Here is a 24,051-nt window from a genome sequence, read left to right on the forward strand (position 1 = left end):
TTTTAAAAAATATTAAATCAGTTTGAAATTTATTTGCCCTCAGTTTTTTCTCTTACTGTTTCTTCATGTTTCAGAACTAAAGGTGTCTATTCTGTGACCACCATTGATTTTGTGATAAGCAAAGAGCGAAGGTTCCTGAGACCCCTGTCCTTGAGACTTGTCATCCCAAACAATGAAGAATTCTCTCTAAAAAGCAAATTAGGCTGCCTGGCAGTGTACTGCTTTGATTGTCACTGCTGCAAGCCACACTTGCTATCTCCTCTGCCAATGGCGAGGTGCTCTGAAGCAGTTAATGTCACCTGCCTGGCTTCTGTGAGATATGCTTTAATCAGTTTATGGTTCTGACAGTGTCAATTCCAAATCTCTGAGGTCACAGGCCTGCAAGATAAGCAGACTTCTTTATCTGTGGCTTGTGCTGCTGTTGTACACTGTGTACACTCTTGATCACTACTTTGAAAAAACTGTTCTTTAAACTGTGGTTCTGAAAAGAAAAAAAATCACAACTCACAAGCCAGGTATCATTCTGGCAACATATTACCTGGGGAGGTAAAGAGGCATTTTTAAGCTTTCCTAAAAAGAATGTCTACTGAATATAAATCGAGTGAAACGCCTCTTGGCAGAATATTTAATTGCAGCATAATACTTAGGCTTTAGACTATTTCCTGCACATGGCGCTGCACACTAAATAATGATGAACAGCTTCCCATTGAACATGACTAATTCATGGCCAGCAGAGATCTCATAACCTTGAATTTACCTCAGTCAAAATGAATATAAAGTAAAATATCAGAGACTTTCTTTCTGTACAGTTTTATGCGGTGAAAGCAACCAATTAGAGAATAAAGGTTTTGCTTCTATTTAAATAGCTTTCGGTAATATTTGAAGGTGTCATCCAGTTTATCAAACCTTACCTTTACGTATGTCCTGCACTAAATCTCTTCCAATTTTGTATCTCTAATATCCCCCTGCATTGGTGTTTTAGGCAAAACATTACATTGGTCTTGCAATTAAAAATGACAACCTTGTGTACATTTATAATCTGGGGGACCAAGACGTGGAGATACCTCTGGATGCCAAGCCTGTCAGCACCTGGCCTTCTTACTTCAGCATCATCAAAATTGAGAGGTAAAGTGATAACGTGTATTTCCCCAAAATCAAACAGTTAATGGGAAAAATCAAGCAGAAAAGGCTATGTCAGAACTGCTGATCAGGAGTTTTCAGTGCCTGGTTCTACTCCTACTGAAATAAATGGAAATTCTTCCTGCTTTTGAAGAGCCAAGACCCAAGGGGCCACAGGGAAGAAGAGATAGTGTCTGTGGTCCCTCCCTTTTTTTACCTCCTGATCACTAGTCTTCTCTAAGGAAATAAAACCCTTCCTGTTTCAGTTGCCTCCTGAGTTGGAGGCTTGTTTGTTCTTTTGTAAGTCTGACAAACATGAAATTCTCTTCTCCTACAATTCTTTTCTGCAGGATCGGAAGACACGGCAAAATGTTTTTAACTGTGCCCAGTCTTAGCAGCACAGCTGAAGAAAAATTCATCAAAAAGGGAGAGGTTCTTGGTCCTGGCTCCCTTCTTAATTTGGAACCTGAAAATGCTGTTTTCTATGTTGGTGGAGTGCCTCCAGGATTCAAGGTTGGTCTGATAAATATTCTCTATTCAAAATTAAATAGTACAAACTAACCTTGCTGAGCTTCCATTTAAACACAGAAATGGTAGATAAAGAAAAAGCCCTTATTTAGTCATTTATCATCTTAGAACTCTATCTTTTAGCCATGATGAAGAAGTTTTGCCTAGCATATTTTGTCATACAAGTATGATGATCAGGTGTCTGTGAGCTGCTGTTCAAGTTCCCTATAAAGTACTAAAAGGAAGGCTGTGGTAGTTTCTGGGGTCCTCGTCGAAGGAAGGAAATTAATTCATTTGACTCCATGTTCTTAGAAGGCTAATTTATTATTATATTATATTATATTATATTATATTACAGAATGCTATACTAAACTTTACTAAAGAATACCGAAAGGATACAGAGAGAAGGTTAAAAGATAATAATGAAAAACTCATTACTTCTTGCAGAGTCCTGACATAGCTTGACTCTGATCAGTCATTAAGTTAAAACAATTTACATGTTAGATAAACAATCTCTAACTACATTCCAAAGCAGCAAAACAAAGGAGAAGCAAATCTGGTAATTATTGTTTTCTTTCTTCTCTGAGGCTTCTCAGCTTCCCAGGAGAAAATCTTAAGCAAAGAGATTTCCCAGAAAATATAATAGTAACAGAAGGCTTGCTAACTGTTAAATAGCATGCATAAACAAAGGCCTATTAGTCCAACCTAACTTGCAGGCTACCACTATTTTTCAATGTTAATGAGTTCTTGGTACTTAGAATTTCTCTTTTACAACTGTCACAAAAATGAAAAGTAATGTATTGTTAGTATCAGTATCTTGTGGGAAATGAGCAATATAGTCATTTGTTTGAATTTAAATTATCACTGGTTTAAATCCAGACTTATAACAGCATGAAAAGTTGCCTGTGCAAAATATGTTTGAAGACCTGTGTGAGACAGTAGCATCAGTCTAGTTCCTAATAGTCAGCATAAACTAGCACCTCACCTTCCTGCTTCTGTAAACATACCAGTTCCTCTTTCGAGATTTAAAAATTGCTATGAATGATCTTGGCTGTGAGAATTGCATGGCTGAATAAAAACACACCTAGAAAGACTTCAGAGAATCCTAAGTTCTTTAAGCTAACTGTAGCAGGTTCTAAAAAGATCCAAACACTGATCCACAAGCACCTCTCCTAAAAACGTAAAAACAAAGAAAGAGTAACTCAGTACACTTATGCATTCCTGAGCATGGCATTGTTATGGCACTAGATGTGTGCCATGACAGGAATTTTGGATTACTGAGCCCTGGGCGCAAACTGCCTGGGAATAGGACTGAAGACTGAATAACAGTTTCACACACACATGCACGTACAAAAAGTCATCCAGCAAATGAAGCCTCCAAGTCTGTTCCAGAGCATAGCAGAGAAAAAAGAAAAGAGGAGAGTGAAGGGAAGTGGAAAGGGAAATAGGAAGAAAAGGATTTATGGTATTATTTGATAGACATATGGGTCCCTTCCCCCTTAGAAAAGAACACCTCATATTTTTATTTATTAACATAGAGTCTGATTTGTTAAAAGTTTTTTGCTTCCCTGTTACATACTTTGCAAATATGAAATGCCACTTAACCACTAGAACTCCCATGCTTAACATAATTTCAAAGACTAGAAGAAACAAAGGAAAAAAAGAAAACATGATCATTTACCAAATGTATCTGTGCTGCAGATAAGAATGTAATTTTCTTTCACAGCTACTTATATTCTGTATTGCTGTATTGCCATTACTATTGTATCATAAGAAAATGGAAATAATGAGAAGATGAAGAAAAGCTACTCACAGTGATCAAACTCTGAAGTACAAGAGGCATTATTATTATCACACCTGTTCCACAAGGCAAAATATTTTAATATAAAAAGAATGGTCTAGGTCTGTTAGCTTTATTCTTTTGTATTTTTCCCCTCACTAGTGTGGCTGTCTAAATTCCATTTGCAGTGACCTTTGTTAAAAGAAGAAGTCTCTACATCCTGCTAGCTGTTCAAAATAATACCTACTGAGGATTACCCACTGGCACAGATTTTGAATCCCTGTCTCCTGGGTTTAAAGAGCTCTCTCATTTCTCTCTCTTTAATTATGCTATGGAGTTATTTTTCTGGCTGTGAAGGATCTCTATGCATTAGATATGAAATATCCACCTAGTTACTCAAATATATTGAGTAAGCTCTGTTATTAGTCAAGTCTTAGCCTTTTTCCCTGTTTCCAAGCATGCTCCCACCAAAACTTCAAAAGTTTTTGTTTGCAGTTGCCCTGCCTGGCCTAATTCTTTCACTGTGAGACCATTTATGTGCTCTTTTTTTACTTACAGCCCAAAGGCAATATCATGGTAAGGACTGTGAAGACTATTCTCAGCAGTATCAACCTTTTCTTTTGAAAATACAAATTGCACAGAGACAAAACTGATCCCATGCATAAAGGCTCTAACAACACCCAACTAAAGAGTGCCACCTTTCTCCTTTTAACTCTTCCTTGTCCCCTGCACAGCTCCCTCCTAGCCTAAACCTACCTGGCTTCATCGGCTGCCTGGAGCTGGCTACCCTGAACGACGATGTGATCAGCCTGTACAACTTCAAGCACGTCTATAACATCGACACCACCACATCGCCACCTTGTGCCAGGTAGGGGACAGTCCCATCCTCACTCTGCCGCTCCCGTTTCTTACAAGTGCTGATCCTCATGGCTTCAGATTTAAAAAGTGAAGGTGGTATTGAGCTGTCCCAGAATGAAGTTGGTCGCTCTTAGCTCCTAATTGCATTGACAAGTTTAATTTACAAATATATATATATATATATATATATTTATAAATATATGTAGGTATGGAAGTTGGACTCCTTATGATTTTCCTGCTGTCTCCACTAGCTATCTCACAATCTTGTTCATGTCTTCGTAAAGGAAAGTACCGCATTAGTTGGGGCTTCTTCCATGCTCCTTCCTTACCCCACTGCTTGCCTAGGACAGAGCTTCTCCTGACTGGAATCACGTTGCTTCAAGTGATACAGCCACAGCCAGTCAGGTCTACTAGGCCAGATAACCTTGAGTGTAGTCCCACCCCCAGCTAGAAAAGCTTATACAAAACTTTCCTCCTGCCATACACTTAAAGCCACCACAGCTATTCCTTAGATAAGCCATTTGCAAAGTGGGAAATGCAGCTCCTAAAGTAGAAGTGAACATCAGCTGCAGCATTTGTTTAGCACAGACACAGCAGGCATTTTGCTCACACTACAGGCAGCTACAGCAGAACCTCTCTCTGGAAAGAAAAGGAGAGTAATTTGCAGCATGCACTGGGAAGAAATGCAGGAAATGTTGGGATAGAGAAAATGAGCTTCCCACACCATTCCCACAGGGAGTGCAAGCTACTGCTCTCCAGAACAGAGCATACCAGAGCCAGCTAAAGTTCTTGGAGAACTCAAATGGATTTTTGCACAAACTGGGAAAGTTCTTAATAGACATATCTGTGTATACTTGTAACGAGGAAGTGCTGTGGGCCTATCACTTTACAAGTATGAGCAAAGAATTTTCCTGTCCTCTACATATAGCACAGGATAAAAACCCAATATAATGATAAAGGAGTTAGATGCACCTTCAAAGCTACACATTATTTCTCAGGAAAAAAATTCCCAGAAAAAAACTGAAAGGAAGTCATCAGTCTCACCATTGCCAGGCAGAACCAGAAGTTCAGAACAATTCTTTCAATAAAGTATGTAAAGGCATTTACGTTCCTCTAAATTAAAATGAGTATATGCCAACTAATTCTTCCCTGCTTGTTTTTTTCCACAGAGATAAGTTGGCTTTCACTCAGAGCCGGGCTGTGAGCTATTTCTTTGATGGCTCTGGCTATGCCTTGGCCAGAAACATTGAGAGAAGGGGAAAATTCAGCCAGGTGACTCGATTTGACATCGAAGTTCGAACACCTACAGAAAATGGATTGATCCTGCTGATGATTAATGGGGTGAGTACCAAGTCCTGCTTGTACCCTTTATCCATTGGCACCACAAGTTCCCCAGTACCTAGAATATCTTGGAAAATCCAAAATGTTTATGTCCTCACATTTAACTTCTGGGAAGAGGAAATACTTTGTGTTTGTCTGGTGCATGTATACATCAGGAGGGAACTTCAACTTGCTCTCCAAAGGCCTCAGGGAGCCAAGGCCCTGAGATGGACGTTGCTTTCATCCAGACACAGTCAGGACTTCAAACTGGTCATATGCTTGTGATGATACTTTGAGAGGGACTCCAGTTAAGCCCAGTTATTGTACCTTTATTTAAATGTGAATGCTCAATCAAAGCTTTAGGAAATTTCTGTGAAGTAACTCCCAAATGCAGCCACTTTGTGGTAGCTGCCACTTTATAACTGTGCTTGAGGGTGTACTAGAGTTAAATATTTCAGTTACTAAAAATAGAAAGCAGTCCAAATAAAAAGGCTTGATTCAAATGTCAGGAGCTTTTCTGAAGTGTGAGAGTGATGCAACCTCTGTAAGAGTTTGAAGACATGAAAATATCTTCTGAGGACAAACATGGATTTTATTTTTTTTTTTGGTCTTTGGGCATTTCCACATCAAGCTCAAGAGTTATGTGTGGATTACAACCTAGAAAAGCCACAGAAAACATTTTTCTAGGCAGATGCAGTCCACAGACAGACACTTGTGTCAACACCTACATGTAACAGCGCTTTAAGCATTTAGGAAAAAAAAACCCACTCTTATTAGAAGAGCTACTCTCTAGTGTTGGCCTTCAGAGTAACTTCCAGAGGAGGGTCGTGGGAAGCAAACTGCTCTGCAGCATAGGGTGCTACCACTAACCTTCACTCTTAGGAGGTTTTGACTAACCAGCTGCTGTTAAAAGTTTCAGAGCCTTTACTGCAGTGCACTTATTTTTCTTCAAAGCAAAAGCACCTAGATGTTTCTATTTTTCTAGGCAGATGCAGCCCACAGACAAACACTTGTGTCAACACCTACATGTAACAGTGCTTTAAGCATTTAGGGAAAAAAAAAAAACACTCTTATTAGAAGAACTACTCTCTAGTGTTGGCCTTCAGAGTAACTTCCAGAGGAGGGTCGTGGGAAGCAAACTGCTCTGCAGCATAGTGTGCTACCACTAAACTTCACTCTTAGGAGGTTTTGACTAAGCAGCTGCTGTTGAAAGTTTCAGAGCCTTTACTGCACTGCACTTATTTTTCTCATTTTTCTAGGCAGATGCAGTCCACAGACAGACACTTGTGTCAACACCTACATGTAACAGCGCTTTAAGCATTTAGGAAAAAAAAACCCACTCTTATTAGAAGAGCTACTCTCTAGTGTTGGCCTTCAGAGTAACTTCCAGAGGAGGGTCGTGGGAAGCAAACTGCTCTGCAGCATAGTGTGCTACCACTAAACTTCACTCTTAGGAGGTTTTGACTAAGCAGCTGCTGTTGAAAGTTTCAGAGCCTTTACTGCACTGCACTTATTTTTCTTCAAAGCAAAAGCACCTAGATGTTTCTTGGAGATGTATGCACTTTGTATTTGTCAATGAAAATTGCAATCAAGTTGGATATCAGCTGCCTGCTCACAAGCACTTTTAGAAAGTCTGTGTAAGGTGGTCCATTATTCAGTTCTGCAAAGGCAGCTCATAAATATTCTTAATGTAATCCTTGTTTTGTTTTCAAGTTTATGCTGTTCAGAACAAACCCAAGCTGAAGTTTCATTTAAAAGTGCTAGATTAAAACCTACTCTCACTTCTTTAATAGTGACTTCTGAAGGTGGACTCATTTATGTCAAAGACAGCAGTTCTTAGCCTGCAGTAGTGATTTGAGAATTATTGTTCCCATGTTTCCATTAGCCGTGAACACTAGGAAAGAAGACAAAACGTTAGCATTGAAAGTATTAGCCCAGATGCACATTCGCTGTAAACTTTTGTGTCTGTTTCTTTATGTTTAGTTTTGGAACAAGACTAATTCTAGGGTGCAGATCTTCATTTCAAGCACACCCTAAAGATTTTCTAAAGTACAGCTCCTGTTTGTAAAATTTAGGTCACCCAGCCACAGAAAACTGAATCATAAAGTAGGAACAGTCAGGAGTTCTAGAAACCAAACACATAGTAAATACACTCTAGCTATTGCTGTCATTTCAGTAAATACATCAGTGCTGATCAGGGCTGTTAAAAGACAAAATCCTGAGCAATTACAAACATTGTGATAGAACCTGCTAATGCAGGCATGGCCATTTGAGCACAACGTTGCTTTCACCAGTATAATATATTTCATTTAGGGTATGTGGTATTATTTCAGCAGTGAATAGGTGTGTTTACATCAGGAATACCTTGCTGGTCAAGAATAGTGACATCACTGTGCTACCGAATATTCTTTCTATAAGGAAACAGTCCCAAGTCTTCCAAAAAGTGACACTTATAAAACAATTATATGAGCATATATAAACATATATTACAAATATAAAAATATAGAAAATGTGTTACAATTTCGCAAATAAAAGTTTATTTCCCAGCATGCTTTTCTCAATGTCAGTCTCACAATGCTGTTTATAAACTTTTTTTAATTGCCACCACATAGTCTTTTCTGACTGCTGTTTTGTTTTACACAGAGCATGTTCTTCAGCCTAGAGATGCACAATGGTTTCTTGTACCTCCGCTATGACTTTGGTTTCAGCAACGGCCCCGTGCTTCTCGAGGACTCTTTGAAGAAGGCTAGGATTAATGATGCTAAATTTCATGAGGTACAGATGTGGTTACTCTCACAGCTATTTGACCCAATATCCCAGAGGCTCCAAGCAGAAATAATGCTCCAATGCCCATGAAAAGTGCAAAAGGATGAGGGGCAGGTGGTGATATGGTAGAACAGGTGGAAGAGTAGAGTGAATGCATCCTACCACTACCAAGCAGAGGAAAGGAAAGGCTGTCCCTGCCTCCTCATAAATCAGTGTTTGTATACAGATCATGTGTATTACAAGCCAAGGACAGGACCATTCACATGAGAGAAAGTTTATAAAGAAAGTTTCATACAGAATTAATTCTGTATGAAATTATGTCAAGGACAATTCTCTATATCAAATACAAAAGTTTCCTCAAGTAAAACCACATCATTATATTAACTGGAACACCTGAGTTGTTATGCATTGCATTACAAGAATTATGGTGTTTCCCATTTCATTTGAAAAGAGAGTTGATTTGGTAGCAACTTTTTATATATGAACAGTATTTTAGGAACTTTGGCAGATGTAAAATATCTACTTGTATTTAGTTTCAGGGAATTTGCTGTGAGCCAATGTAACTGTGATAGTAGTAAATCCCCCCTGTAGTGAGTTGCTTCTCCTGCCTTTTACTTGATGTTAATTCAAATCTGATTTGTGAACAAAACTACAGCTATAGATCTGTTCATGTTCAAGCAGAGAACAATTAAACTTTTTATGCTTTGACAATGAAATAAGTCTTTTTAAAAGCATGCCCTAACTTTGGATAAATCAAGAAAGCATTCTGAAGTTTACAGAGCTTATCTGTTTGCCGCAGTGCAGAATTTAATACATTTTCTTTATTCTTAATTGAAATATCCTGAGGATTCAGTCCTTGGAAAAATAGTGACATCAAAACAAACTTCCTACTAGTGATCATTGTCAACCTCTCCCAATTTACAATTCTCTGTTAAATGGGAGGAATTTTTCAAACAGAAGGTATAAAGATGCAATCAATTTTGCAAGTTCACCAGAACAGTTTACAAAAGATGACATTTTTAAGCACATGCTTTTCTTTTCAGATTTCTATTATCTATCACAATTCCAAGAAGATGATCTTGGTAGTAGACAGAAGACATATAAAAAGTGTGGACAATGAAAGAACAGCAATGCCATTCACAGATATTTATATTGGAGGAGCACCTGCTGATATCTTGCACTCCAGGTTAGTTTACAAATGGGATTCAATCAGTATTTTCAATTAATCACCATATGTAAATTAAGTTGTATGGCCTGTCCTTAAGGGGCAACAATAAAACAATTTCTTTGGCATCCATCTTATATAAAAGAATGCTTCAGACACTCTTCTAAGTGTGTCTCAGAGCTCTTAAGTACTCAAGTCTAGGCTTGATCCAGCAAAGTTAAATTCTACTGAAACTGGCCCAGTTTTAGTAAGGGTAACAGACCAGTTGTGTTCTTCAAACAAAAAGGCATTTTCAAAGAACACGCTAACATATAAAATTGGTATTGCTTCTTGCTCTGCAAAAAGTGGCCAAGACCCTCTACCAATTGCATTTTCAATCTAAAGATTATCTTTTTCCCACTAAGCATTTCAGTTCTGATTCATCTCAGGTTCTCTTTGAATCTAAGCCAGCTAGCTCTGTGTAGGCGTGGGAAGAAAAGGTCTCATTTTCCTATTGTACCATTTGACAGAAATGCAGTCTAATCTCAGTAGACTGTGTAACTCTCATTTCCTGCCGCAGGAATCTGCCGGACCCCAGGGTCATGCCCTGAGAGCAGACTGGCTGCTTGAAGAAGAGAATGCTCTTCTGATAGGCAGTATTCATTCCCAGGGTCACACAGCAAGGCCAGAATTTTCAAAAGGGCTCCAGCTGCTGTTTCAAGTGTCATAACTGCTAACAGGAATTCCCTCCATGTTAAAAAAAAAAAAAAGCAAATGTTGAGCAACAACTTCTGGGACTTAGTGGTAAATCTCGTGAAGTTTTATTCTTTATTTTGTTGGCAGAATTAACTTGACGTGAAAAATAACATCTGAGATACAAAATGCCTAATCTTTAAGCTTTTAAGACAGTGACAAACTTCATGTAAAGAAAAATTATGCCTTTCAATCTTATGTAGTTATTTGAACATTCAGGCAAAGTGGTGGGCAACAGAGAAATAGACTATAACTTACCTGTCCTTTCAAATAGTTCTTTACAGAGGCTTTTCATAAGGGGCTATTAAGATTGCTAGTGGAGTGGAGAGAGAAAATGCTACAGTGGATTGGAAAGCAGCTGGGAAAGAGAAAATAGGGCATAATAGTAACTTTTCAATTTTCACAGTATAAAAAATCTACAGCACATGCTGAAAGGATCTCTCTCAGGGCTGGTATTACATACATTAATGATCTAGAAAGAAAGTACATGAGGATGGTGAAAATTACTTTCATTAATCAAGCCTAAAGAACACTGAAAAAGCCCAGAAGGACCTAGAAATCTAGGCAATTGAGCAGCTCAATGGCAGATGACACTTGTTCACAAATACAGGATAAAAGACGAATCACATGAATTATGCCTGCAGTTTTCCAAGCAGATTGTGGTTATTCTGGAAAACACCTGGAAGGTACTGTCAAAACGAGAAAAATAGCATCTCAATTAACAAGCTGTATCAGAAAAAAAAGACCATAGGCATTAGAATATTATCAATTCTAATGTTAAAAATATATACAGAAATTATTTAAGCAGAGGTGCAACTTTGTCTCAGATATTAAACTCAGCTTTCATTCTCTTGACAAGAGTAGATAGCAAAAAGTATGGGTCAAACATGGTGGCATCATTCTATTTTCATCAAGAGCGGAGCATAAGTTAGTACTGATGATGTACTACTCTCTCTCTACTGCTGCTGCTGTCTACTACTGATATTTATGCTTCCTCTTTGCAGACAGACTCACATTTAACCAACTTTGCAGGGCAGCAGCAGCATGGGGAAGCTAGCTCTAGTCTTAGAGTAGTCTAATATTCTTCTAAAGCAGCGTAATTTTCACTCTCTTCAAATGCAGTTTTCTCTGTCAATTGCCTTTTTTCTCCAAATAAATGAATCTGGAAGTACCACCATACGTTATTTTGCTCCCATCTCACTGACTGCATAAAGCAGAAAGCTAAGTGTAGGTAGGAGCACTGGGAACTTAACCCTTAACTGAATTAAGAAATTAACTCAGAAGCCTTTCTTTAAGTGAAAACCTTTCTTTTATAGCTTGTTTCTAGAAAATGTTGTGGCATTTAACAGAAAGGCATATTTGTTTCATCCAGCCAGCCTCAGGGTGAGTCAAAGTAAAGATTATAGTGGTTAATTGATACCCCACACTTTGGTCCAAATCCCAGTAAGGATGACAGAAGCCTTCCTGTTGGTTTTGCCTTCCTGCTGATTTCACTGCAGAGCAAATTAAGCCCCTACAGCACTCCTTCTCTCACCGCATTTCAGACGTGTACATGTACAACTATACTACTTCACCTGATGATCTGGTTTTGCCAATGCTAAATTAGGCATTTCCAGATCTTGATTCTTCTGCCATGTTCCCAAAATCTGCCTTACAATGAGATAACTCACAGACAACAAGTGCAGGTAGCAGATGTCAACAGTATCATGTTGAAGTGAAGAGAGTCCCACTGCTAAGGCACATCTTGCTTAAAGGACAAAGGCTGCTTCCAGGCAGCCAGGTCAGAACTCTGGATTTCACACCCACTCCTTCAGTGTGTTTGCTCCCTAGTTATCTCCTGGACCAGTACACAGCAGCTCCCATGTAATTGCGTTGCCCCTGTCACAGACTCACTGTGATTTTATGCAAATTACTTCTTCATGCACCTTGAGAATTGTGAGGATAAATTCAATTATAATCACCCTGTGCTGTAGTGTTGTGGTATCTTGGTAAGGTGTGGAGTTGAAAAACTGAGAGTAATGAGTAGGAGCAGTTGGGATACACTGCTGTGCTGTCTATCTCAAATCTGACATAAAAAGCACCCTGTAACCCCACCCACTGCTCTCATTTAAAATTATGTAAACCTACACATCAGCAAGTAGAATTTACTCTTACTTCACTGAACTCTATTAGTATTTTCCATAAGAAATAGAAACCCATTTGTTTGCAAAGGCAAGAATGGAGCTTGCTAGTAAAAGCAAGACAGAAAACCTAAATCAGAACTTCTCTTCAAAGCTAAAAAAATTGAGATAAAAATCCATTTATTTTTACCATAAGTTGTTATAAATACATAATATTTACTACAATTGGTGCATCTTGATTTTTCAAAACATAGAATGTGGCTTATTAGTTGTTTTACACAAAGATGCAAGAATTGGGCGTTAGTGAGGTAAATGACTGAAGTTCTTCCAGAACTTCTTTAGAACACCTTGGCAACAACATCCTGTTCAGAAAGACAAGGGCTATCTAACTGCAGTTTGTTTGGCATTGCTCTCCAACAGCATTAGCTCACATCTGGCAGGGAGTATCGGCTTTAAAGGCTGCATGAAGGGTTTCCAGTTCCAAAAGAAGGATTTCAACTTGTTGGAAGAACCAGGAACCCTGGGAATCAGCTATGGGTGCCCAGAGGACTCACTGGTAAGCATAACACCATTTGTGACATAACAGCAAATTTTGACAATGGATATAGTTGGGAGCTTGAGTTTTCCTCCAAACAATGGAAAGACAGTCTTCCACCAAGGAAATGACTGTGCACTCATTGACTGGCAGAGGTGGGGGGGTTTGTGTGTGTGTCTGTTAAGTCTGCTGACATAATACCTATTACGTTTCTTTTTCTTGGGCCAGGTCTCATAAGCCCTCAAAAGAAATATAATACACCCAAGGATAGCCTCAGCTATTACTTTGGGGGCATAAAATAAGCAGGATGGCTTCTGCTGCAGTGTTAGAAATAAAAAGATTTAATAAAAGGCAAAATAACAAACAGAAAAACTCGAGCCAGGTGCAGAGGTCTGCTCCTGGTAAAAACACCTCACAAAAGCCTTTTAGCTCTTTTGTTCTCTTCTTTTCTATCTGATCGGCTAGGCGGGATTTTTTGGCTTCTATCCAATTAGATGTCTTCAAGTTTTTGGTGAAATCCTTGAGGTCCTATGAGGTGGCTTTTCACCTAGTCGTTGAGAGAAACTTCTGGGCTTCTTTCCTTTTTTGGGGGACAAAGGCTAGTTTTGCCACGCTGTCATTAGGGGGCACACTCCTACAAATACCCAATTTTCACTCTGAACCATAGCACAAGGTGTTTCACTTAAAATTCTTCTCTTATGTGAAATTGCAATGTGAAAGCTCAATCTGAAATAAGTTTTGTAGTGTATTCTGAATGGAAATATTCCAATATAATTCATTTTTTTTAAAGACACAAGGAAAATCATCCTAACATGCATCCTAATACAGATGTGTGAAATTGAAAAGACAGCAAAATATTCACCCTTCAAATGAGTTCTCCCTTTAAGCCAGATCAGCTCTTCCTCTCCTACACATACACCAACAGCCCCAGCATTAGCTCTGAGAAAATTGCCATTTAGCTTCTGGTCCTTTCTATCATTCACCATTTGTCCATTACTGTGCAAGGCTGGCAAATCCAGATAGTGTTTGGGGTCTTCATCCTGTGGCCACGTCTATCAAAAGTCACATTGCAAAACTATGAAGAGGAAGGATTGCTTGTAGAACTCATCACACAACCCCACCCTCTGTCAGCATGGAAGCTCTCTGCAATTTGGCCTGCTTTGGACCTAGTTTTGCTCGTGAGACTCACAGGGTTGTAGACCACCCTACCCCAGTAGCCAGCACAGCATACAAAGTAATATGTCACATGTTGGAACTGTGACTCAGTGCCACACAGCCCAGACAGGGGCATGAGCACCTCTGCTTCTACTTGCCGTGCTCTTTAACAACAGCAGACTTATGATGGGGCCAAGATCCCAGGAAGCTGGGAATAACTTGACTTAGTCTAAAATTGCAACACTTTCTCAAGATTTTCCCATGATGGGAGAGAAAGCCTATATAAATTAGGGTAAGATATGCAGGAAAAATTGTTTTTTAGAAATGAACTGGCTGCAACTGTTGAAAGAAAGAAAGAAAGAAAGAAAGAAATAGCCTCATTCTTTGTATTACTGGAATGTTTTTTGAGCTGTACTTCTAATTTTGTTTTATTTAATACACAGATGTCCCGCAATGCATATTTCAATGGTGAGAGCTTCATTGCATCAAGCCAAAAAGTGTCCCTCTTTACTGAATTTGAAGGAGGCTTTAATTTCCGAACATTGCAGCCCAGTGGGCTGTTGTTTTACTATTCTGAAGGAGTAAGTATCTATTTTTTTTCCTGTTTGTTTTATTTTACCTTTTCATTTTTTCCAGGAAAATACTAGGGGAATAATACAATTTCTCACTTTATGGTTTCAAGATAAAGCAACCTTCAGTATAGAAGCATTTACTGGTGACCTCATTTTTACAGTCTGCATTTGATCTACAGATGAAAACCAGTAATGCTTCGACTTTATTTTGATGCTGAGAAGAGAACTGGATCATATGCCTAGAATTAACATGCATCCACTTGTGATTGCTGAAGTCCTTAGGGCAGAAATGCACAGAGCATCTTGCTGTGCTCAGCAGCACTGCAATCCCTATTTGGACCTGCAGGTGCTACCAAAGTACAAATAATATTAGGGATCTGACATTTGCCATCCAGACAATCACCAAGAAGCAAAGTTTGTTTGAATTAGTGGCACGGCATTTTGAGCATTACTGAGCTGACAGAAATCAGTCACAAAGCTGCCTATATTCCCAGATGGCACTCAGACATCCATGTGTGACTGGGAAAAGCTGCACTTGAGAATGGCTCCTTGCAGCTATGGGAAGCCAGGCTGCTCTAAATACCCCCTCAGAAGTGTGACCCGGGCAGAAATATGGACTTGCACTCACAAAATGTTGTGTGAGACAAAGCGGTCCCAAGATGCTGCAGGCTCAGACTGACATCTGCAGCGAGCATGAGCTCAGATGACAGAACATTTGCATCCACCCCCAAATGTCTGTTCTGCTATGCTTGCAGAATATCATCAGCAGGGCAGCAGAGGAGGCTGCGTGACACCGATAACCACTTCTAAACTTCCCCGTGTTGCAGCCTGGAGTATTACCTTAAATTGGAATCAGTAACCGTGTCAGTTCCCCTCACCGTTTGCATAAATGAGGCCTCGCACACACCACTTCAGGTTTTTAACTCAACAGCTCTAATCCTATGAGGTGCCAAGTGCCCTACTTAGCAAGCAGAAGTTCAGCTATTTAGCACTTGGCAGAATGAGACAGAACGATCCCTACCAGTGCACAGCGGCAGTGCTTGCTCTAATAGAACTGAGAGTATTCTGCTAGTGGCACAGTGATCCCATACACCTGACCCAGATGGCACATCTTATCTCTGAGATAATTTTGGGTGATTCCTATCAGAGGGAATTAGAAATAGAAAAAAAAAAAAGTCTTGGTCTTATGGCAGCAGGAATCTCACAGTAGCAGCTGCTCGATAAGGTACCAGAAACACAAATGAAATGTAAACATCATATATTTGTGCTACATGGAAGGAGCTCATGTGACAGGTACATGAGACATAATCAGCAGCAAAATTCCCGGAACTGAAGCTTTAAAACTGGCAAGAATATAAATTCTAATGATGTCCTCTCTTGTTTTGCTTCTCAGAGTATATCTTTTTGCAAATTAAGCAAAAATGTGGAACACAGAAGAAAAATAAATACAACAGGAAAAATCACAGAACTGCTAATTTTTCTGTGTAATACTTGCTTATGAAGATGTTTTTGTCTGTATTTCAGTCAGAGGTATTATCCATCTCTATGGAGAGAGGTGCTGTGGTTTTAAATGCAAGTGGAACCAAAATTCAGTCACCAGACCGAAATTACAATGATGGAAAAACGCACTTCATCATTACTTCTGTCACCCCAGAAAGGTAAAGCTGCACAGTATCTTTTATTCCCTACCTTTAAATATTTCTTGTAAAGCACATTATGATTTAACATTCACTTTTAAAGTGATATTTGAGTGGGGCTTTTTTTAAGTGACTGATTTTAAAATTGATTGAGAACTGACCAACTTGGGCCTGAGCTCAAGATGATAGAAATTTTTATTAAAATGCAAATAATAGTTTTTCTGAAAGCTTAGTCCTTTTTTGTTCTCAGGTAAGAAAACAGTTTAAATGTTAATAACATTTAAGGCTAGCATGAGATTTTTTTTTAACAGGATTGATTCTTCTAATTTGTTAAAACAATTCCCAGTTTACCCTAAAGTAATTGAGGCATCTTCACAGAAAGCATTCATCTGGGATGTACAAAGTGAAACATGTTAAAAATATTTTTAGCACTGGCAACCACAAATGTGACTAAATACAGCAGTAGGGAATAAGTCTCTCTCTGTGCTCATTGAAAGTCTTAAAAGCTTTGGTTTATGTTTTACTATTGTTTTTATGTTTAATTTTTTTTTAGAAGATCACATAATCAAAGCAACTTTCTTTAAGAATCTTACCTATGAGATACAGGCATTCTTACTTTCCTAATGAAAATGAAGGTTTGTAGCTGTGACTTCTGACACCCAAGAATCACAATTTGAAAAGCTGAAGGTGTGAAAAGGTGCCTTGGAATAATCTTGGGGATTGTCATGTTTCCCTGAGTTTGCAAAACAAAATCAATGTCTGATGTTTTAGTATACTCAGTTTCTTTATAAAACCAGGGAATCATTCCTGGCTTCTGCAATAATTAGTGGGTTGCAAAATCAGATTAGGTAAAAAGCATTGTATAAGCTCAAACACCAATGCACTGTGATGAAAGAGAAGGAAAAAGGGATGGGGCCATAAACTATTAGCCTGTGCTTGGATCTTATTTTACCCAAAAGGTGGCTCCATCCCTTCGTCAGCAACCCCCTAGTTTGTCTTTCTTCACCGTACAATTCTGGACTTAACAATTAACTGCAGGGTAATATTAAATCCATGGGCCTGTGTACACAGTTTTGCCAGTGCACTGCTACTTGTTGGACAGCTGAGAGCAAAAAGGTCCTCTCATGCCTTTGAGCAGCACCACTGAGTGATGTATGCACTGAGAGGAGCATTTTGGGTGCATGTATTGTGCTGTCTGACCACTGGCACGGACGTTTCCAAAGCTAGTCTGTAAAATGGATGCTTTGCCTTTGCAGGTATGAGCTGACTGTTGATGACAAGAAACAGACCAAGAAGATCCCAGCAAAGGACAGAGCAGGGAAAAGCCCAGACAGCACCAACAAGTTTTATTTTGGTGGCTCTCCCCTCAGAACACAGCAAGCCAACTTCACTGGCTGCATAAGCAATGCCTACTTCACTAGGTGAGTAACATCCTCCCAAACACATTAACAGGCAGTCACTGCCCTGCCTGACAGCTTGAATAGTTGCTCATGAGAAGTGATTTATTGTCACAATAAAAATTCCTCTCTCATTTTGTGAGGCAAGACAGCATGTGTGAATAAGATTCTTACCTTATTTACCATGGAATCTGTTGGCACAGATCTGCTAGGTTAAGATATTGTTAAGGTGGGAATAACTTGACGAAATAAGCTTTCAGTACTGCACCTGCTAATGCTGCTGGTGCAACGAATAATTTGCATAGCTGTAATTTGCATTTATATTATATAGCTCTCAGGTCTGCATCTGAAACAAAATTATATTAAGGCATCTTGCAGAAGCTGAGGAGGTTAGGACTTTGGTCATGTAAAAATGGTTAGAATGTGTTGATCTTAATTGCTTTATGAAATGTTCTTATATAGATTTTAAAGTTGAATTTGATGCTGCAGATTGACACTCTCTGTTTATGCCAGCATATATACACTGTCATATACACACTATATATATGTAGGCTGTCCTCATTACCCATACATTGACTGATCAATATATACTTTCATCCATGATCCAAGAATGAGCCATTCAAATATAATTTAAATACAATTTAATACAATATTTAAATACAATTTAACTATATTTTAAACCTATTCAAATATAATTTAAATTATACATGTAAAATTCTGAGATTTTTATGCATAAAATTCTGACACTTGAGAAAAAAGGCTGTTCTTGTCATCTCCTGTTTGAAACACAGGTTGGATCAAGAGGTTGAAGTGGAAGATTTCCAGAAGTACTCTGAGAAAGTCCAGGCATCTTTGTATGGATGCCCTGTTGAATCTCCTCCAGTTGCTCTTCTCCATAAGAAAGGAAAAAACTCATCAAAAGCCAAAGGAAACCGCAACAAAAAGGTGTGCTACAAATTGCTCCAGTACAACTCTAGAATTTTTCAAAATTCTGCAAATTATGGATCTAAAATGTATAAAGACAATGTCACATATATGAATAGGATCCTGTTCCTTTACATATTCCATCACTGGAAATTATTGCCCTGACACAATCTATCTGGCCTACACTTGCATCATTCTCTCCTACTAGAATTATAAAATAAAATACCTAACTTCTTCAAAACAGTACTTCAGAAACAAGCCTTTCTGATTTCTTCTATATTCTAAAGGCAAAAAGCTTGCTTCTGTTCTCATCTGCTTTTGTATGGCTCTCTACTGGGTACAATTCGCACACATTAATATAAATGGGGAAAAATCTTCCTCCAGCATGGAGAATTTTTAGTCTAAGCATATACTCTCATACCTATAATATAGCTGATATCACCAAAAGAAGAGAGAAAAATATTTAATTAGGAAAACTGCAAAATAAATTAACTGTAATTATGTTAGCTACACAAGTATTTTGTTTAGCCCTTGTTCTGTCCTAAATCAGCATTTACAGTAGAACTGTTCAAGGAAAATTTGACTTGGAAACAACCCTGGTATTTATGTAGGGAAACACTATATTACTAGTTCAAATATAAATGATACTGTTATTTTATTATGTCCAATCTTAGCTAAAAATTCTGGTTAATACTTCTTTTTTCTATGAAGGTGGGAAGAGATAAAGACAATATTTCACAGCCTTCATCTGGCCTCAAAAAACTGTATCAAGTGAATTTGCAAAGAGAGCCTCAGTGCCAATTGCCCATGAATCCCAGGGCAACTGAACACGCCTATCAATTTGGAGGAACAGCAAACAGCCGGCAAGAATTTGATCACATACCAAAGGATTTCAGTCAAAGGTAAGGTGACATTACAAATAAAAATGAAATATGCTGAAAGGAGAAAGATGTATTTCAATTGCTTTCTTAAAGGGACACATTTCTGCTGTTACCTTGGCTTTTTTGCTTTATATCTTAGGCTAAATCTTGTGTGGAGCCTGTTGTTAGGTTATATTAAAAGGTGCTTCAGTTCAGTAAAATAAAAACATAGATTGTGTTTCTAGTTACATCCCTCTTGTGGTGGAATCTTCATCTGCATTGCATATTAACAAAATGTGTCTCCTTGCCTATTTGTGTGAAGCTTTTGAGGATGGTAGTTCTATACAAGCACTGCACAATAATCAGTCTCTTTACACAAGAAGTAAAGGCATTAAAGCAGAAAGGAAGCAGTAACATGCTGAGTGGACCTTGTCAGTAGTTTAATGTGCACAGTGCAGTAAGACATAAAACTATGAAAACCTGGTCCAATTCAAACCATAATGGAAATCCAAGTAATAATGAGTCCAGACACTGTTGAAATTTAATATTCATGCTCCCACAAAACATGTCATGCAATATTCAAAATCCAATAAGGATCTTGGTTTAATACTTTCCATTAAAGACTATAAATTCAACAACACAGCACTTCCTGGAAGCATACCAGACCACTAACTCAGAAAAAAAGAGTGTCCTTTCCTGATTTAAATTAGAAAGTCATTATGTTAATTTTAATGCAATGCATTTAACTTAGGGCAGGTCTGATGGCACCCATATGAAGGAAAACCCAAACTCTAATATCTTCATCCCACCTTCATTCCTATAACACATAATTATTTGCCAAATGTTACTAAAGCTTCATTTTTGTAATGTTCATTTTTAAAAAGTAATGAGTTGTGTTATTTTAAAACAACTGATATTGGCAAGGGGCTGAATGTCTGTGGAATGTACACACTCATGCCATTGGGAATGTCTAGAGGCTTGAGATAACATGAAGAATGGAAACCAGGTTAGACCTGACACCAGAAGAAGGAGGAATCAGTTCTGGCCCTTTCCTACATCAATACAGCTTTGCCATGTTTTAGACCATACGTAATAATAGCAATCACTGAAAAGATTTTCACTGTGACAGTGTCAAACCAATAATGGTATGACTTCCTATGCTGTCTTGGACTTCACTAAGGAACTAGAAGGAAGGAGAAGCTTTGATCAAGTCCAGAATAACATCAGGCGTCTGCCAGCCCACTTAAAAATTCCCCCAGCCCTGCTGTTTAACATAAAAGGAAATATACTGTCAGATTTTGGTGGTCTGCATTGAACTTATTCACTCTAGAGACTATAATTTTTGAAAAAAAGTTCCTTGCCAGGCAGCTTTTTCTCCAGCTTTGACTTCTGCTCAAAAAACCATCACAGAAGATTTCTCAGAAACACCACTTCCATAAAGCAGTTTCATTTTTTTTTGGATGAAAGGAAAATCTCAGTCTTCCTCTGCTTGATGTTTGATTTAAACCAAAAGTGTCTGCTTTAACATTAATATTGTGTTTTTATGTGCCAGAGCTCAGTTCTCTATCAGTCTGAAAACTCACTCATCTCATGGAATGATTTGCTACGTTTCGGATCAAAAAGAGACCAACTTCATGGCCCTTTTCGTTGCTCATGGCCGGCTCATTTTTATGTTTAATGCTGGTCACCAGAAGATAAGGATTAAGAGCCAAGAGAAATACAATGATGGTCTGTGGCACAATGTAAGTAAAAGAAATAAATCATGATGGCATATGCTGTCAAGGCTGCAGTAAAGACACTGCTCATGTGACAGCTCAGGGAGTTTTCATTCATGTATTCATAAACACGCCTATATGCTGAGAAACTTCCATCAATATTTTTAGATCTTCCACGCAGCATTTTATTAAGTCATTAACTAGGGACAGGAAAGTGAGTCAGTTATAAAAATTCAGCAATTCCCAACACTAACAGCTGAACAGAAATGAAGGAAACAAGCAGAGTAGTAAGGCAATTAAGAGTTAAATGAGTTATTAAAGGAAAGACTAGAGTAATTTTGTTCAGTAAATGTCTTTGAAGTGCCTAAGAAATGAGCACAGCTGTCTTAGGCTACCTGAGTAGTCTATGAAAATAAAAAGACAATTTTAGGAGTCAAGGTGAATTTCCCTCCGTAGATATCTCTCTCTCTTCATTAATTACAGAGGAAGTCTACAGCTATGAAACTACTGACTCGGGCATTTAAGTATTTAAAGCAGGTTGGATGAATCCATACCATAAAATGAATGGTGACTGTGAAAATGCTAACAGTGATAGGCAGATCTCAGTAGATCTTATAACACCTTAGTTACCTCTGCCTTGTACACCAATATGTAAGAAAGGCAGCAGTTTTACCATCTAGCCTTCATATGAATGTGAAAAATGAGGGTTGTCCAACAAAGAATACTGGCAGTTAGCAAAACAGGCTTGTAGAGTATCGCTCATGCACCTTTCTTCTCAAATGTCTCACCTTCTTCCACTGCACAGCACCCTTAACAGATGAAAGTAATCTTCCACATTTTCTTCTTCCCTTCCTAGGTGATATTTATTAGAGGCAAAAATATTGGTCGCTTGATAATCGATGGCCTCCGCGTACTAGAAGAATCTTTTGATGGGAGTACGAACAGTTGGCAAGTCACTGGACCACTCTATATTGGAGGGGTAGCTCCTGGAAAAGCTGTAAAAAACATCCAGGTAAAGCAGACCTCTGCGTACAGACCCCACACCTCTGTGTAAAGTTAATACAGAAGCTGACTATCGGGATGAGATCAGACAAAATCTGATTAAGATCTTGACCCTCATCCTGTTAAAGAGCAGACAGCTCAGTTCATGTACAGAGCAAAGCTTCCACAGGGCTGGGCTGGTGGTAGCTGGGTTAGCCTTCCACAGCCTTGCAGCAGCAGCTGGGAAACCAACGGTCCATGAGGAACAGAAAAATCCTAGTAACATCCAAAATTCGATGAGACAAGTAATGTTAGGCAAGATCAATTTCACCCTGAGGTCTGAGATACAAAATGCCTTTTGGAGACATTTTGATCTTTACCTAGTACCTCTGTTTTAAGACAATATCTATAGGTCAGGATTCTTTTCTACAGCTTGGTACTGAAGTATACAGAAAGGAGTATTAAACCAAAAATGAACATAATATTCTCTTTCAAGGTAATCTTTAGTGTTATGTGCCTAACAAGATTGATAAACTACTATGAAAAAGTAGACCCCTGTCTTGCCTTGAGGCTATGAGGTATATGTATAGCACTGCCTTGCCCTACTTGTGCTTTGTTTCTCACAGTTCAGTAAGGACTGAGAAACAACACAAGCTGGAATTACCTTGAAGTCATCAAAAAGACATGAGAGGCTATGAGAATAATTTTTCCTGCTTCCCTTCTCTAGAAATTGTTTTTTAGTTCAAAACTGATGCACCAGATACTCACAGCCTTATAAAAAAGTAAAAATAAGGACAGAAGAATCTATTTCCTTCCATAAGCAGTTTATTTACTAATCAAGGCTTTTTTTACCCCCCCCAGATTAACTCTGTCTACAGCTTTAGTGGTTGTCTCAGCAACTTACAGCTCAATGGAAGATCACTTACTTCAGCTTCACAGACATTTAGTGTAACACCTTGCTTTGAAGGCCCATCAGAAGCAGGAACATACTTTTCATCTGAAGGAGGCTATGTCGTCCTTGGTAATATACTCCTAACCAAATGTATCCCAAAATAAGACTGTGGTATTCAGGACTGTGCTTCAGAATGACATTTTTCTCTAAAGAGTGTGGTAATTTCCAAGGCTGTGAGCTGTAAGGATTATTAGAAACAGATCACTATTGTGCTAAGCAGATGATATTGACAGGTCACAATGTCACTGTGAAACTTAACACATTGTTAAATAAACACATCTGTATGTATGTATGTGGTTCAAATAATAAGAACCTTTTTAACAAGGGAATAATTTTAATGAGGGAACAGACCATAATATGTTAAAAATTAGCATAGAAGTCAACATGGCCAAGACCAAGTACACCATCAAATGGTCATCCCTTATTTCTTTAATTAATAAAACAACACATAATTTAAAAATCCTGCAGAAAGGCTTTCGGCATGTCTTGATACAGAACAGCATGACAGAACACATATTTTCTGTCATTTGGGCCTGCTGTGTTCCAGGAAGAGTTTTAGGAGGGTGTTTCAGTCACATAGGCTCTGATTTGAACAAGAAAGGAAACTGCAAAACCCTATTCACTGGCAGCACCAAGAAGAATCAGACAAGTGTTTCTAATTTGCTCCCCTGGCTTGTCACCAGTTTGAAAAAGGGAGTTTCTCCTACTGAATCATCAAAGCTCAAGTGAACTCCCACTCACTCAGGCAGTAATGACTGCTGAGTGTCTAGGAAATTGCACAATAAGAAACCGCCAAAAAATACAGATCATTTACTTTCTGTTGTCCATTTCATTGGTAAGAAGTTTTAAACAAAAGACATTTTCTAAATAATGAGAAAAGTAAATAAACCTTTATTGGTACTCCAAGCAAATGTAATCAAAACAAAAGTTGAAATGGGTCATTGACAGCACATCTC

At 38.4% G+C, this 24,051-nt stretch overlaps 1 protein-coding gene across 2 annotated transcripts in view; it reads left to right on the plus strand.

The window, feature by feature from the left end:
- The window catches only part of LAMA4 (laminin subunit alpha 4), a 101,338-nt gene that overhangs the window by 68,796 nt on the left and 8,491 nt on the right, over positions 1 to 24,051 (plus strand). For both annotated transcript variants that reach the window (XR_005629816.1, XM_039729224.1), the window contains exons 20-34: positions 983 to 1,125; positions 1,470 to 1,632; positions 4,141 to 4,274; positions 5,434 to 5,605; positions 8,228 to 8,359; positions 9,394 to 9,536; positions 12,788 to 12,923; positions 14,501 to 14,638; positions 16,154 to 16,287; positions 17,523 to 17,687; positions 18,455 to 18,608; positions 19,299 to 19,489; positions 21,000 to 21,189; positions 22,019 to 22,174; positions 23,005 to 23,164. Coding sequence is in view for 1 of the 2 variants with exons in the window: in XM_039729224.1 (XP_039585158.1) it covers positions 983 to 1,125; positions 1,470 to 1,632; positions 4,141 to 4,274; positions 5,434 to 5,605; positions 8,228 to 8,359; positions 9,394 to 9,536; positions 12,788 to 12,923; positions 14,501 to 14,638; positions 16,154 to 16,287; positions 17,523 to 17,687; positions 18,455 to 18,608; positions 19,299 to 19,489; positions 21,000 to 21,189; positions 22,019 to 22,174; positions 23,005 to 23,164 (2,311 nt within the window). In the remaining variant the exon portion in view is untranslated. The remainder of the gene's footprint in view (positions 1 to 982; positions 1,126 to 1,469; positions 1,633 to 4,140; positions 4,275 to 5,433; positions 5,606 to 8,227; positions 8,360 to 9,393; positions 9,537 to 12,787; positions 12,924 to 14,500; positions 14,639 to 16,153; positions 16,288 to 17,522; positions 17,688 to 18,454; positions 18,609 to 19,298; positions 19,490 to 20,999; positions 21,190 to 22,018; positions 22,175 to 23,004; positions 23,165 to 24,051) is intronic.

The sequence above is a fragment of the Passer montanus genome, unplaced genomic scaffold, assembly GCF_014805655.1.
Source record: "Passer montanus isolate IOZ18808 unplaced genomic scaffold, ASM1480565v1 scaffold11, whole genome shotgun sequence".
NCBI lineage: Eukaryota > Metazoa > Chordata > Aves > Passeriformes > Passeridae > Passer > Passer montanus.